Source organism: Sceloporus occidentalis, unplaced genomic scaffold, assembly GCF_023333645.1.
Source record: "Sceloporus occidentalis isolate IW3139 unplaced genomic scaffold, rSceOcc1.0.p SCAF_4, whole genome shotgun sequence".
NCBI lineage: Eukaryota > Metazoa > Chordata > Lepidosauria > Squamata > Phrynosomatidae > Sceloporus > Sceloporus occidentalis.
Genome location: NW_028316984.1, coordinates 28,243,670 through 28,257,491, shown reverse-complemented (window position 1 = coordinate 28,257,491; position 13,822 = coordinate 28,243,670). Strand labels below are relative to the sequence as shown.

Sequence of the window (13,822 nt, the reverse complement as noted above, 5' to 3'; positions counted from 1 at the left end):
TCCTTGCGGCGCAATACGTCAGTGCCCTTGCTATATGGCTGGGTGGGTGTGGAATGACATGAGCCTTTCCATCTTGACCCCTTACCTGCCTTTCAGTGGATTTGCAGTTTGGTAGGAAAGATGTGCACAAGAATCCCCATCCTACATGGGTGATGGTATCCAGCATTGCATTGTATTTATGTGAAAGGGCATATTGAGGTACACCGGCATATCTGTATATGTGTGGATGGGTGAGAGCATTGTCATGCCATCGCATGACTACAGACTGTATACAGTCTGGGACTATATAGAAATGATCTAGTTCAGATCAGCATACTTCTTAAGCATTTAATCAGCTGGCTAAATAATGTAATGTTCAGCAGTAGTACTCCACCCACCCTACTGATCTGTTTGACAAATAATGTGGGATATTGCAGATTACTTGAAAACATTACTTGACTTCACAAGATACATAACAGCTTGTGTTGGCAGTTATTATCACTTTAGTGACTACAAAATTCCCTGTGAATGATGTTTTGCTAGGTATAAAACACAGCTAAGATTGTCAGTGGGCCCATGTGGGTTGTTGGTGGCTCTCACAGCTCTCTTACCTTTTGAATGTAAGACACTTAACACAAAGGTGGCTGATTATTGTTGCTGCTGTGGTTGTTACTAGTTTAGAACTACCCCTCTTCCTAAGGCTGAGGATGCCAAATGGCCAATGTAGGAAACTGTGGGAAAAGGTATATTGCTCCAGCTGAAATAATAACAGGCTAAAGGGCTGAAATATCTTAAAGTTAGTACTTGGTTGCTATTTGGATGGGAGACTGCCAATGAATACCTAGTGCTGTAGGTTATGTTTCAGAAGTAGGGACTGGAAAACCACCTCTCAGTATACCTTGCCTAAGAAAACCTTATGAAATTCATGTAGTCACCATAAGCCAACAGGTGACTTGAAAGCACATACAGATGGCATTGAGCACACCTAACCTATCTGTCTGCAGCCCGCGAAAGGGCAATAGGTCATAAAAATAACTTGAATGAAGTAAGCCACAGCAGTGGCAGTCTAGACTCCGCAACCATCTCCTACTACTAATGTTTCCCTATTGTTCCAAATAATGTTACTTTTTAATTTCTTTTCCTTTTATAGTCTCTTGGGAACTGGTCTTATAAAAGTGTACATGGATTCTAGCATCCACTATTTGAAAATGTTCAAAAAAACTATATATTTCAAATACCGAACCTTGATTTTCCATTTTTATAAGGGACACCATTTTGCTATGTCATTATATTTAATGGGACTTGAGCATACACAGATTTTGTTATCCACGGGGGATCTTGGAAGCAAACCCCAGCGTATAACAAGGGTCCACTGTATGGTCCCTTACAGACTTAGGGCCCGAACAGACAGGCCAAAATAAAGCTGCTTCAGGTCACTTGGGAGGTATGCTGTTTAAATGACACACGAATCTTAAGAGGCCAGAAGCTGCACCAAAGCTGCGTTCCAGTCATTATGACTGGAGCATGACTTTGGCGTGGCTTCCCGCCTCTTAGGATGCATGCAGCATTCAAATGGCATACCTCCAAAGTGACCTGAAGCAGCTTTATTTTGGCCTGTCTGTTCGGGCCCTAAATCTCTTAGAACCTTTATTAATCTTTTGTACCTTTTAACCCTACCAGTTAACTGTGACTCCACTGGTGATCAAGTACTATATCTCTCACAGGACACCACCACAATTCAACTGAGGACACTCCTCATCCCTGTCTTGTGCACCTAAAAACCTTTCTAACTGCCCCACACAGCAGCCTATTCTAGCCTCAATGGTGCTTCACCCTTCCAAGCAATTCTTAACTAACTCCAAACACTGCTCCTCTTTTTGTACAATTATGTTAGCAAATTTTAAGATGGAACATGTTATGTTGGAGAGCAGTATATTGCTCTGGGACATGGATATGCACACACACATAGAAACACACTCATGCACTGTGCAAGTGTCTTTATTTAACTATAAGCTGCCAATGGTGCCTTTTTAATTTCATGCCTTGCTCTGCAACACAAAAACAAGAGTCCTTTCATTTGGAGTGTCCTCTGTAGAAAGCCCTGGGTATATGCTTTCCTAATTGCAGCAGTTGACACGGGAGACAAAACGCTGTTGATAACTTACTGAAATATTAATAAGCCTTATTGTTCTGCTGCTTGTTCTGAATGTTGATGGAGCGTAACATAAAGCTGAAGTCTCACAGGGACAATTAGTGTGTGCACATGTTGTGTGTGTGTGTGTGTGTTATACAGTATGCCTGTAGAGGGTAAAATCTTCTGCCTAATGTGCATTTAAGAGATGAGGTCAAAAACACAAATGTGTGTGCATAATCTGAGTTGTGAGAGTGGAGCATACATTGCTCATGTTCATTCTAGCTAGTTGTAAGTTTAGAGGGTTTCCAGAGTAACCTAATATAAATCCTGGCTTTGACACAGAAAGTACACAAAATCATACTTCAGCATATTGATTTCTGCAATGGAAAAATGCCAGAGGTGTGTTTAGAACAGGCTTTGATCTCTATTTGTCCTTTCACAATATTTCACTGAATTGAGATTATGTGATCATACTTTCTTTAGTATGCTTCTGTCTATCTAATACCCTAAAAGACAATATCCAGTATATTTGTTGTGTTCTGAGCCATCCTTGTATAAAAAAGTAAGGTAACAAAACAGAATGTTGGTTGTTCAGTTGAAGGAGTACTTCATGGACAACAGGCTTGAAGTGGTGTAGTATCAGGCCAGAACTGATGAAATTTCTGGCCAATTGTGAAGTTCACTGACCTAGGGCCAGTCACTATTTTTCTCCCTGCTCTACTCCATTCAGTAGTTTTAGAGATAGAAGTGGGGGTGTGGAAGTGCCCTATCAGTTCTTATCAATCTATAACCATGTATGAGAACGATGTTGCATCCTTTGGAAAAAGACTGGACATAAATGTGACAAACATAGCATTTACAAACGTCTAATCCTGGTTAGGCAGTGCAGGCTATCTCTTGTGAAGCATTATTTATCACAGGGAATAGATCTAAAGCTAATGCAGTAGCATAAGTATGTACAGAGATCTTGTAGCACTTTTGAAACTAACTGAAATAAAGAAGTTGGCAGCATGAGCTTTTGTAGACGCTAGTCTACTTTTCCAGATGCATATAGTGAAGTGGAAACCGCGGACAGACATATGCCATCGGTATGTGAGAATGTTAATTCAAATTCAAAATCCTTTGTGTATGGAAATAAATTAGCAAGTCCAGTTTTAACGATGGACCACTGTTAAAACTGGACTTGCTACTTCATTTCCATGCACAAAGTAATTTGAATTTGAGTTGACATTCTCATATACCAATGACATATATATATATATATATATATATATATATATATATATATCTGTCTGTCTGTCTGTCTGTCTGTCTGTGTCTGTCACTCAATGGTCACTATATGCATCTGAGGCAATAAACTGAAGTCTACAAAAGCTCATGCTGCCAATTTCTTTATTTCAATGAGTCTCAAAAGTGCTACAAGATCTCTGTACGTATTGATTCTACAGACTAACATGGATATATCTTTGAATTCTAATCCAGTAGCAGTAGAAGAGAAGTGAACTGAATGAAAATAATGGAAATTAATGAGTGTGACTTCTTATTTCTAGATTTGTTGGAAAAGTCCCGTGTTGTTAAACAACCAAGAGGTGAAAGAAATTTTCACATTTTCTATCAGATACTGTCTGGAGGATCAGAAGATCTGCTTAGTAAGTACAGTTTCAAGAGATATCTATATAAAATAGAGTTGTATATGGAACAGAACAGGTTCGTTGAGGCCAAGGTGCAAGGTGCAACTTTGATGTCCAGCACAAGTGACACTGGGATTTTTTTCTGTTTACTTTTCTGCTGCACTCCTCTCTAGTGGAAAAGAAATTGCTCCATAGAGTTTTCTACTTCCAGAACAGCTTCTTATGGGATACATGGAACTGCAGGAGTGAAAGTGGATTGCTGATTGTGGCAGAAGGGTTGGGAATCAGCAAAGATACATCACTGAATCCTTGTCCAAGTTATCATAATGAATTCCAATGCTTTGTGGACTTTAAAAATAATGGATGGAAAATTGCCTCCATTCCTAGCTAATAAGAGGAATACTTGGGACTTTGCTGTTAACAAAGACTTATTTTCCTATTCATAGAAAAACTTAAACTCGAGAGAGATTTCAGCCGATACAACTACCTTAGCCTGGGCTCTGCGATAGTCAATGGAGTAGATGATGCTGCAAACTTCAGAACAGTTAGGGTAAGTATTGGTGATCCCCCCAATAAGTCTGGGAACATATCCCCTGCATGTAACAGGGTCACACTGTATTTCTAAACTGAGTTTTCCAGCCTGACAGAATGATTAAGAGCTTCAGTCTTACTGGCCTTAAATGCTTGAAACATAATGAGTCAAGTGCATACACATTTGATAAATGAAACTGTTATAGGAGCATTATTGTCTTTATTCAAGCTCATTATTTCTACACTCAAGTGTTACATGGAAAGGATGATAGCTGTATACGTTACTGATTTTAATCTGTATAAGGAGGATTAGGTTGTTTTCAATCCTGTTGATTATTATTCCTTTTGTTTTGAAACATTATTCTGCTCATACTTTTACTGAGTATTGGAAACAGCCTTGAGAGGATATTTCATCTCTAAAGATAGCTTATAAATATTTAAATGAAAAATGATCTTCAGTAAACTTTTGTATATGAAAAATTATTACTTCTTAAGATTAAAGAAAAGTGTTATGCTCTGCTTCAGTGGCCTGGTGGCTTAATGCAGAAATGGCTAGTAATTAAAAAAAAAAGACACAGATTCTAGTCTCAAGTACAATATGATTCATGAGCGCCAATGTGGTGTGATAGTTATACTACAATGTGATGTAGTACCTAGGTGGGAAGCACTGGATTTGAATTCCCCTGGGTGACTTTTGATGTATGTTGCAATCTTTCAGTCTGTTTTTGTATGTATGATGCCCTGAAAGAGAAAAATGTAATACGTGAAACTTGCCTTCCATCTTCTAGAATGCCATGCAGATTGTGGGATTCATGGACCATGAAACACAGTCAGTTTTTGAAGTTGTGGCAGCTGTCTTAAAACTGGGAAACATTGAATTCAAGCCTGAATCTCGTGTGAATGGTTTAGATGAAAGCAAAATCAAAGATAAAAATGGTAATATAAATATTATGTATTTAGTATTATAAATATTGGCTATAGATTAAGAACTGAATTTTTATAACATTAGTTTGAGTTCTAAATATACACATTGTGTTAGTAGAGGAATATTTACTGAGTGTTGTCCTTCCTAAAACAGAATTGAATTTAAAGTTCAGTCTAATTTTTGCTACATTGCTAAATGAAGGAATACCTGGTTATTATAACATGAGCTTGGGCTACCACAAATCTTTCCTCCTACTCTTTGAATTTTGGAGCTGTGGGCTGCTGTGTTATATTTGAATTGAATGGCTTAAACCTCATTCCTGTGCACACTGAATTAAGAGCATAACCAGCTGAAATGAATAAAGTGAGACTTATTTCTGGGTAGCCATGCCAAGAAAAATCTTGTACGATAATTGTCTTCTTTGATCCCAGTCTCATTCATTTATGTTTGCATTAATGTTGATCTATTGGACATAATTGCATTGAAAACTGTTTTTGTCAGGTGGGGTGGAGTTTTCTCTCATTATTTTAGAGTTGAATATCAGACCACTAAAACTTAGAGATGAAGCACACATTCCTATTACCATAAAGACATTTTTGAAATAACCTGTCCATGGCCTCCACCTTGACTATATTTAGACCATGTAAATGCATGACATTTATCTAGTTCTACTGCAATGTTCTGTGAGTCAGGCAGCCACCGAAGGAAGCAAGATGATTTGTAGCATTAGTGTCTCTGTCGATTATGAGCTACGTTAGAGGTGGGGAACATTTGACTACTTGGATGTTTTAGCCTACAATTTTTGTGAGCCCCACCAAGCATGACTAATGTGAAAGATTTGGGGTATTGTTATCCACAAAATCTGGAAAACCACATGTTTTCCACCCATGGATAAACTGAAGCTCAATTTCCACAAAGACTCTTCTTGGTAACCTCACTGTCCTGACCATAACATGTATTATGTTCCTCAAAATGTAGTCCTGAGACTCTTGAACCTATATGTTTAGAAAATTTTCAAGATTGTTGCTACCTTATTGATTTTAATATACTGTATATACTCATGTATAAGTCTAGAAATTTTAGTCAAAAAATTGACCCAAAAACCCTGAGTCAACTTATACATGGGTCAATGTAAGTACTGCACTTTAACTCTTATTAAAAAAGGAACCATTCCCTGGTGAAAGGCAAGAACATAATCTGTCCTGAAAGCACTGATTTCCCCCCCCCCCCCCAAACTCTCTCATCTGTCCAACCTTTAATGTGAACACAAACAGTGAGGCTTTCTGGAATTTTTAAAGTTATTTGGCACTGTTTCATCCTTTAGATCCTTTGTTACGTGCACCTAAATTTTACCCTGGACTTATCCACAGGTTATGTCAAAATCCATAATTCTGGCCCCAAAACCTACCCTCAACTTATACATGTGGTCAACCTATAGTTGAGTATATGTGGTAAATATATAAACAAACATAATAAAACCACCTTTTTGATCTGACATTCTTTACTTCCATAGAACTCAAAGAAATATGTGAGTTGACAGGAATTGACCAGTCAGTACTGGAAAGAGCTTTCAGCTTTCGTACAGTTGAGGCCAAGCAGGAGAAAGTCTCTACAACCTTAAATGTGGCTCAGGTAACAGCATATTATAATCATATGTACTATATTTGCAAATGTTATTACAATGCATTTTTCTTTCAGTAAGCAACTTGGGAAACACTTCCTTTGTCACAGTAAACTAAATGTGGCCCACAAAAGGGACTTCTGTGGTTGCTCGGGAAAAATAACTTTCTTCCATTATTCCACTGTGGGAAATTTGAAAGATTGGTTTCAAGACTAGGTGGCCAACTAGGCCAAAATGAGGGTTCCTGAATCGTTTAATTAGAGTCACAATCTCTGACCTCAACATAAAGTTGCCTTCTAGAATTTATCCTTGTATCCTGAGTTAGCTTATGGGCACAGTAGTGTGCGGGTCCATTCTTTGTGATGTGTTCTCATCCTAAAGGGGATTACTTGTGAGAAAACAACTATCTTCTCAAGATAAAATCTGTGTAGTCTTTTCCACTACTTAGTGTTTTTCTTCCTGGCAAAAAGCCAGCTGCGTGGGAAGGAGCAATCATACACAGTCTCTGTGGAATGCATTCACACTATACTGGGATGGCTTCCATGTTGATGTCCCACACACCTGTATTTTGTGTTAAATGTTCTATCCAACATTTCACTGCAAGACTATAAGAGACACTTTTTTAATGAGATGGCACATAATAATGGGAAATTAGGCCATGATCATGGGCTTGAAAGTATTTGATGCAGTGGCTTGGATGAAGATAGACAGATCTGGCTCTGAGATTGCCTGGGAACTCCATGTTAGGATGCCTTCGGTTCCATCACAGAACATGAGTGTTACCTGTAATTAATTTCACATCCTGTCTTTCACATTTTGTGATTCCTACAAAGCACAGCTGCTTGTCTCATAACTCAAGACAGTGGACATGCAGCTATGAATTTTTTCCATCTTATAGCTGTGTCAGAAGATGTTTAGGCAATTCTAAATGTTTCTAATTTTTGTATATCTTTTTATTAGGCTTACTACGCTCGGGATGCTTTGGCAAAGAATCTTTATAGTAGATTATTTTCCTGGCTTGTTACCAGAATCAATGAGAGCATTAAGGTAACGTTCACTGAAATTCAATCTGATATGAATGACTGAGCATGATAAATAAAACAAGTATGCTAATTAGTTTCTGGCATAGCGTTCTAAAGTTGCCAGCAACAAAAAGTGTAAATTTTACTCACATAATATGCCACTCTTTTCTGATTTTTTAAAAAATCATTATGATGTGTTTTGGTTAATTTAAAATAACTGGATAGTATTACTGCCTCTTTCATTTACTAAACACATCAAAATATCTTTTTAAAGGCACAGTCAAAAGTAAGGAAGAAAGTAATGGGAGTTTTGGACATCTACGGCTTTGAAATATTTGAGGTAATTTCTGTTAAATGTGTTTTTAAATGAGATAAGGTGCATTTCATGTAGTTATGGCGGGATACAGACCGCCGCTTTGCGGCGGTCTCCCGCCAGCGCCATTTGCTCCGTGAGGGAGCCGCAGCAGCCAAACTTTATGACGTCGCGAGGCGCCTGGCGCGGACTCGCGACGTCATAGGTGCTGCGACACGTACGGACGCTCAGCGTCCGATACGTAAACATGGCGGCCCCCATGTGGAAGGGGCGCCGCCATGTTGTACGTATTCTATACGTACTAGGGTTAGGGGGGTGCGGAAGCACCGCCCCTTCCTAACCCTAGTACGTATAGAAGACGTACTATATGGCGGTCTGTATCCCGCCTATGAAATATTAATGCATGTTACTCCTGTCCTGCATCATTGGGAACATTTTCTAGAGTGGCTGAAACTATAACTCTGAGCAGATATGTATAATAAATGTAAACAGAGTAAAATGAAAAACTTTGAATCAAATTCTATAGTATAATTATTTATTTTTGATAAATAGTAATACAGTTTTATATATTCTCTCAGTTTCTTCCAGAGGTGTGTACAACATAGTAAAATGCAACATTTATATATAACAGTTTAGAACATAAACTTATAAAACTAAAATAACAGAAGTAATACCTGACAGAATTTAAAAATCCAAGCGGCAAAATGTCAGGGCTTGAGATTACTGAACATCAAAGTCAGGGCGAACAAAAGAGGAGGGGGGAAGCAACAGATAAGACAGAACATTACTGTTAAGTACTAAAAGTCCAAATGTCTCAGACTTAACATTAAAAGGCCCAGTCATGTAACTTTTTTAACCTCTTACCTACATTTCATGAGGTTGGGTGCCAAACATACAGAACAGAGAGGTCATTTTAAAAAATGGGGTGCCATTACCAAGAAGAACTTGTCCCTAGTGATTACCTGGCAAATTTAAACAGACATTCCTGCAGAAAGGCTATTTCAGGGCATAAAGACCCAAGGCAGGTGTATCTTTTTTACCAAATTCTACAATTCTGTAAATGGGTTCATACTAATTTCTCTATTTCTGTTGCTATATTGTCTTGATTATTCCTGACAAAAACCGGCTAGTCAGAAATGAAGCTTAGTTATTTTTACTCTTCCCCCACATTCGTTTCATTCTCTCTGTTTTCTTCCATTCTGCATACCTTTTGATCCTCTGAAAGTTTTAATGATCATGTAGTGTGCTCCGCCTACAAAGTATAATTGCCAATATAAGTATCAGACTAATATACTTCATTGAGAAATACTACGACTAGCATTTTTGTTGATTGTGGAAACGGTTGAGTGAGTGCACATGCAAGCAAGGGTGCTCTTGTATGTATGTGTGAAATGTATTATTAATTGACACAACACATTTGAGAATCAACATGGTATAGTGGTTTGCACATTGGACTAGGACACTGGAAGATAGGGTTCAAATTCCCACTCAGACATGGAAACCTACTGGGTGACTTTGGGTAAGTTATACTCTCTCAGACTTAGAGGAGGCAAAGGCACCCCCTTATGAACGAATCTGCCAAGAAAACCTTGTGATAGGATTGCCTTAAGTTTGCCATAACTAAAAAATTACTTGAAAGCACACAACAACAATAACACAGTTGTGTTTGTTCTGGTCAGTACATATTATGTAGAAACAAACCTGGGTTAAATACTGATTATGTGCTAAATACCTGCTGATAGTCTTGATTCTGTGATCAACGTGATGCCTATTCTACATATTTGCATCTAAACATATGAAATGGATATTAAATTATATTACGCTGCTTGTTACATACAGTTAAGAATATTATGGTGACAACTTTAAAATCTATTTTTACTGAAATGCTACTGAAATTTACTTTTGCCATGCTTAGCTACATATTTATGAATAGGGCAATATATGTGTATAAATGGCATGACACTTCTGAGATGATACTGAGTATTACAGACATTTGCTAAATTTAATCCGTAATAATAGTAGTTATTGCTGCTACTGTTGTTGTTGTTGTTACCTTTATTTGCATTCTGCCTTTTCCCCAGAACATGGACTTCAGTTGACTTGTTCAGTCATAATAGTAATTGACCAAGACATTAAAATCCAATTCATGCTAGTTAAGCTTATAAAAACCTAAGTTATTTTACTATCACTAGTTGTAAAGAGGTTTTTTGGATGATATCTTCAATGTAATCCATAACTGAACAAGTTCAGCTCACGTCAGCATGTATATATGGAGCAGAAACTTCCATGGTTCCCTTATTGTTTCCAGGAGATGTTTATAAGATTCTTCCCCCAGGAGCTAATTATTCACTGTTGTTTGGTTAACCCATAAGCAACTGTTTGCTGCAATTTTACTTTTAAAACATTGTAGGGTAATCCATTAATGTGTATCACAAATTAGGAAGAAAAAGATAACATTGTAGCAATGCAGTGGCAAAGGAGGGGGGAAATAGAACAAAGTGTAACATAGGATGGGGAGGGGTGCTTTTAAAAGAGTGACATAATTTAAGGTCTGTTCTGTGTAGGAAAAGATAGGTGCTATTTTTGTAATTTTAAGTTGCACCCTGGTTCTCAAGTAGATTTTAATACTGGTCTGACTTGAGTCTGCCTTTTGCTGTAGGTGGATACTAGTTTCATATCCAAAGATGTGCATTCACTTTTGTTTGACAGACATTACTTGTAGTAAACAGACCACCGAGAGAAACAAATGTGGCTTTGGCTGGGCTTTGTGGGTTTCCTTGAAGAAATAACCTGTGCTCCAAGTTTTCCCCCCCTAATTCTTAAAACCTGGACATTTAAGTAAATTTAATCTGATATTATCTACCCACCCTCCCACACTTTTAAGTCAGGCCTGATTTAACAATTTGGACTTAGCCTTGGTTTGGTTTGAACAGATGTATGCCTGATCTTAGATCTGAACAGAAATGTGGAAATTTGAATTTTTGTCTTGCCCATTGATTTGGCTTGGGAAATAAAAATGACGTTGACTTCTTTCCTTAATGTGGAATGTTTTTAAAACAAACAAACAGAAAAAACAAAAACCCTTAGTCCCTGCTAATGAAAAATGAGCAGAAGCTCACCAACCTTCCCCCAAAGCACTGTGGGGAATGCTGAGATTCTTGCTCCACACTGAAAGCTAGAGTTTCCATTCCACTCTCCTTATGCTGGCATTTCTATTTTATGGTTCTCTTTGGCAGCATCATGGAGAAGAGGGCTGGATTTGTGTTTGTGAGCTGAGCTGCCAAAAAAGGTTGCAGACACAGTGGCCTATGAAAGAAGGGAAGCATTAGAGAAATAAGACACTCAGAGCCATCAATGTTTATCTGCCTTCTCTCATCATCACTGCACTCTTCTTGAAACAGGATTCCAGGCTACATTTATTTTACTGCCCATTACACTAAATCAGCCGAAGTCCATTTGTCCTAATTGGTCTGAAGTGGTCTGATTTAACTAATAATCTGGATTTGCCTAAATTTGGGTTAAGACAGCAACTCTGATGATTTCAAGGTTGGCAAATCAGCAGTTCTAGGCCCAAGCTCAGTGGGACAGAGTGAGCTCCCATCACTAGTCCCAGTCTCTGCCAGCCTAGCAGTTCAAAAGCATGTAAAAGTGCAAGTAGATAAAGAGGTACCACTTTGGTGGGAAGGTAAACACCATCATGTGCAGTCATGCTGGCCACATGACCATGAGATTGTCTTTGACAATGCTGACTCTTCAGTTTATTAACAGAGAAGACCACCACCCCCTACATTTGGACACAACTTGACAATCTTGTCAAAGGGGAAGCCTTTACCTTTACCTTTTTAAATTTGGGTTGTATAGCCCCACTTAAAACCCATTATTCATTGGCATACTTAGGTTGCTCAATAATCTAATCCTTCATCGCCTCAGGCATTTTTGGAAAGTAGTATTTGACTTTCTTACCATATGGTCACCTCATTCATTTTTTTTAAAAAAGTATTTTTATTACAAAGAATTTCCAGTATAATAAAACTACAACTATGGTGGATTTAAGAACAGAAAATACTATTACTAAAAGAACAGTGCTCCTGTGGTGTGCGGTGTCAAAACTCCATACTGCCAGAGCGCCCAGAAGCCAGCCCAAGTGTGGGCAACCAGGTGGTGTCAAGCCAGCTTCTGGACGGCTTCAGAGCATGCAGTATGAAAACACCACACTCTGAAGCTGCCCAGATGGCAGCACAAAGGGCAGTCAGTTTTGCCCCTAAATCTCCATATTCCTTTACTAACAATACTTCAACACCTTCCAAAGGATTTTCCAATACAATCATTAAGTCATCTGCAAATGACCTTAACATAAAAGTGTCCATTTTACTGTGCACATCTTTAATTAGAGAATTAAAGGTCACCTCATTCTTGATATTTAATTAGCAAATTTACTAATTCCTTTTACTAGATTCAACAGTCAATCAGCAGTAGCAATTACAAATGGGTCACGTTGCCTGAGCAATTTTTAAAAAGATTTAGCTGAGACATAATTAAGCACAAATAATATCTTTGCACCTTAGACCCCAGGATGAGGAACATAAATCCCTCCAGATCTGACTAGAGTGCATCTCCCATGAACCATGAACAGCTGTACTGCACTTGCAATTTAGGTCATGTTGCTAGACCTACATTTGGGGAAGGAGGATAGCTCCAATAGTAGGGTGTTTGTGTTGTGTGCAGTTGATTGCACATTGGTACCCTGACATCTCAAGTTAAAAGCAACAGTTGATAAAACCTTGGTTGAAACAATCAATATATGTTGGAGTGTGTGTTTTATATTCATTCTTTTTGGGGATTTGCATGTGCTGTAAGGTGTCCTGAAGGTTTCTAACAGAAAGACAGCATGACAAAATTTTAATTTATTGTATTGATTTATTGTAAAAGGCTAAGGAGTGAAGTTGGCTTAGGTTACACACACATATAATACAAGAACAAAATGTATATGCACAGTTGACTTTTTAACATCTCAGAATTATATGTTGGTGTATTTCTACACATGCAGATTTTGGTTTCAAACTATTTAATACCAACAACAACTAATGCTCTTTAAAAAGTGTTGGAATAAAAGTTCCAATGAAGTGTTCCCTGCAGGTTTGATCAAGGAGAAATGTCAGGTTAATTTGCTTCTCCCCGAGGCTATTGTGCTAGGAATATTTAGCATTATGTATTTTGTCTGTCACAAAGTCTTTCTTATTGTTATTATATATTACAGCTCCTATTATGCCCTATTTGTTTTTCGTTGCAAGATGAATTGACTGCCACATCCAAAATATTTTTTATGGCTAATGTCCTCCCTAACATTTGAGTTGAGCAAGGGCAGTAGTTACTTATCATCATGATTGATTCATTGAGTGATAAACATATAAAACAGATAAAAATATATAAGAAATCAGCTGAGATTTAGTAGGTATGCTTAACATTGATATTCTGAATTTCAGCAAGGATGAGTGTGAATTGTAATATATAGATAGGGAAGAATATAATTACAAAAAATAAAATTTAAAAAAATGATTAGATGAGAGTAGCAGTGCAAGAAGTCTCAAGGATGGCTAACTGATGCTAAAGTGAGCCAAGGGGTCAGTACTGTAATTTCTTGATCACAAAATGGCACTGTCATTTTA

General features: G+C 37.8%; 1 protein-coding gene across 6 annotated transcripts in view; it reads left to right on the top strand.

Moving 5' to 3' along the window:
- The window catches only part of MYO1B (myosin IB), a 156,565-nt gene that overhangs the window by 98,604 nt on the left and 44,139 nt on the right, over positions 1–13,822 (top strand). For all 6 annotated transcript variants that reach the window (XM_089519562.1, XM_089519561.1, XM_089519564.1 and 3 more), the window contains 6 exons: positions 3,664–3,762; positions 4,191–4,294; positions 5,064–5,211; positions 6,714–6,832; positions 7,782–7,868; positions 8,118–8,183. In XM_089519562.1, coding sequence (XP_089375688.1) covers positions 3,664–3,762; positions 4,191–4,294; positions 5,064–5,211; positions 6,714–6,832; positions 7,782–7,868; positions 8,118–8,183 — 623 coding nt within the window. The remainder of the gene's footprint in view (positions 1–3,663; positions 3,763–4,190; positions 4,295–5,063; positions 5,212–6,713; positions 6,833–7,781; positions 7,869–8,117; positions 8,184–13,822) is intronic.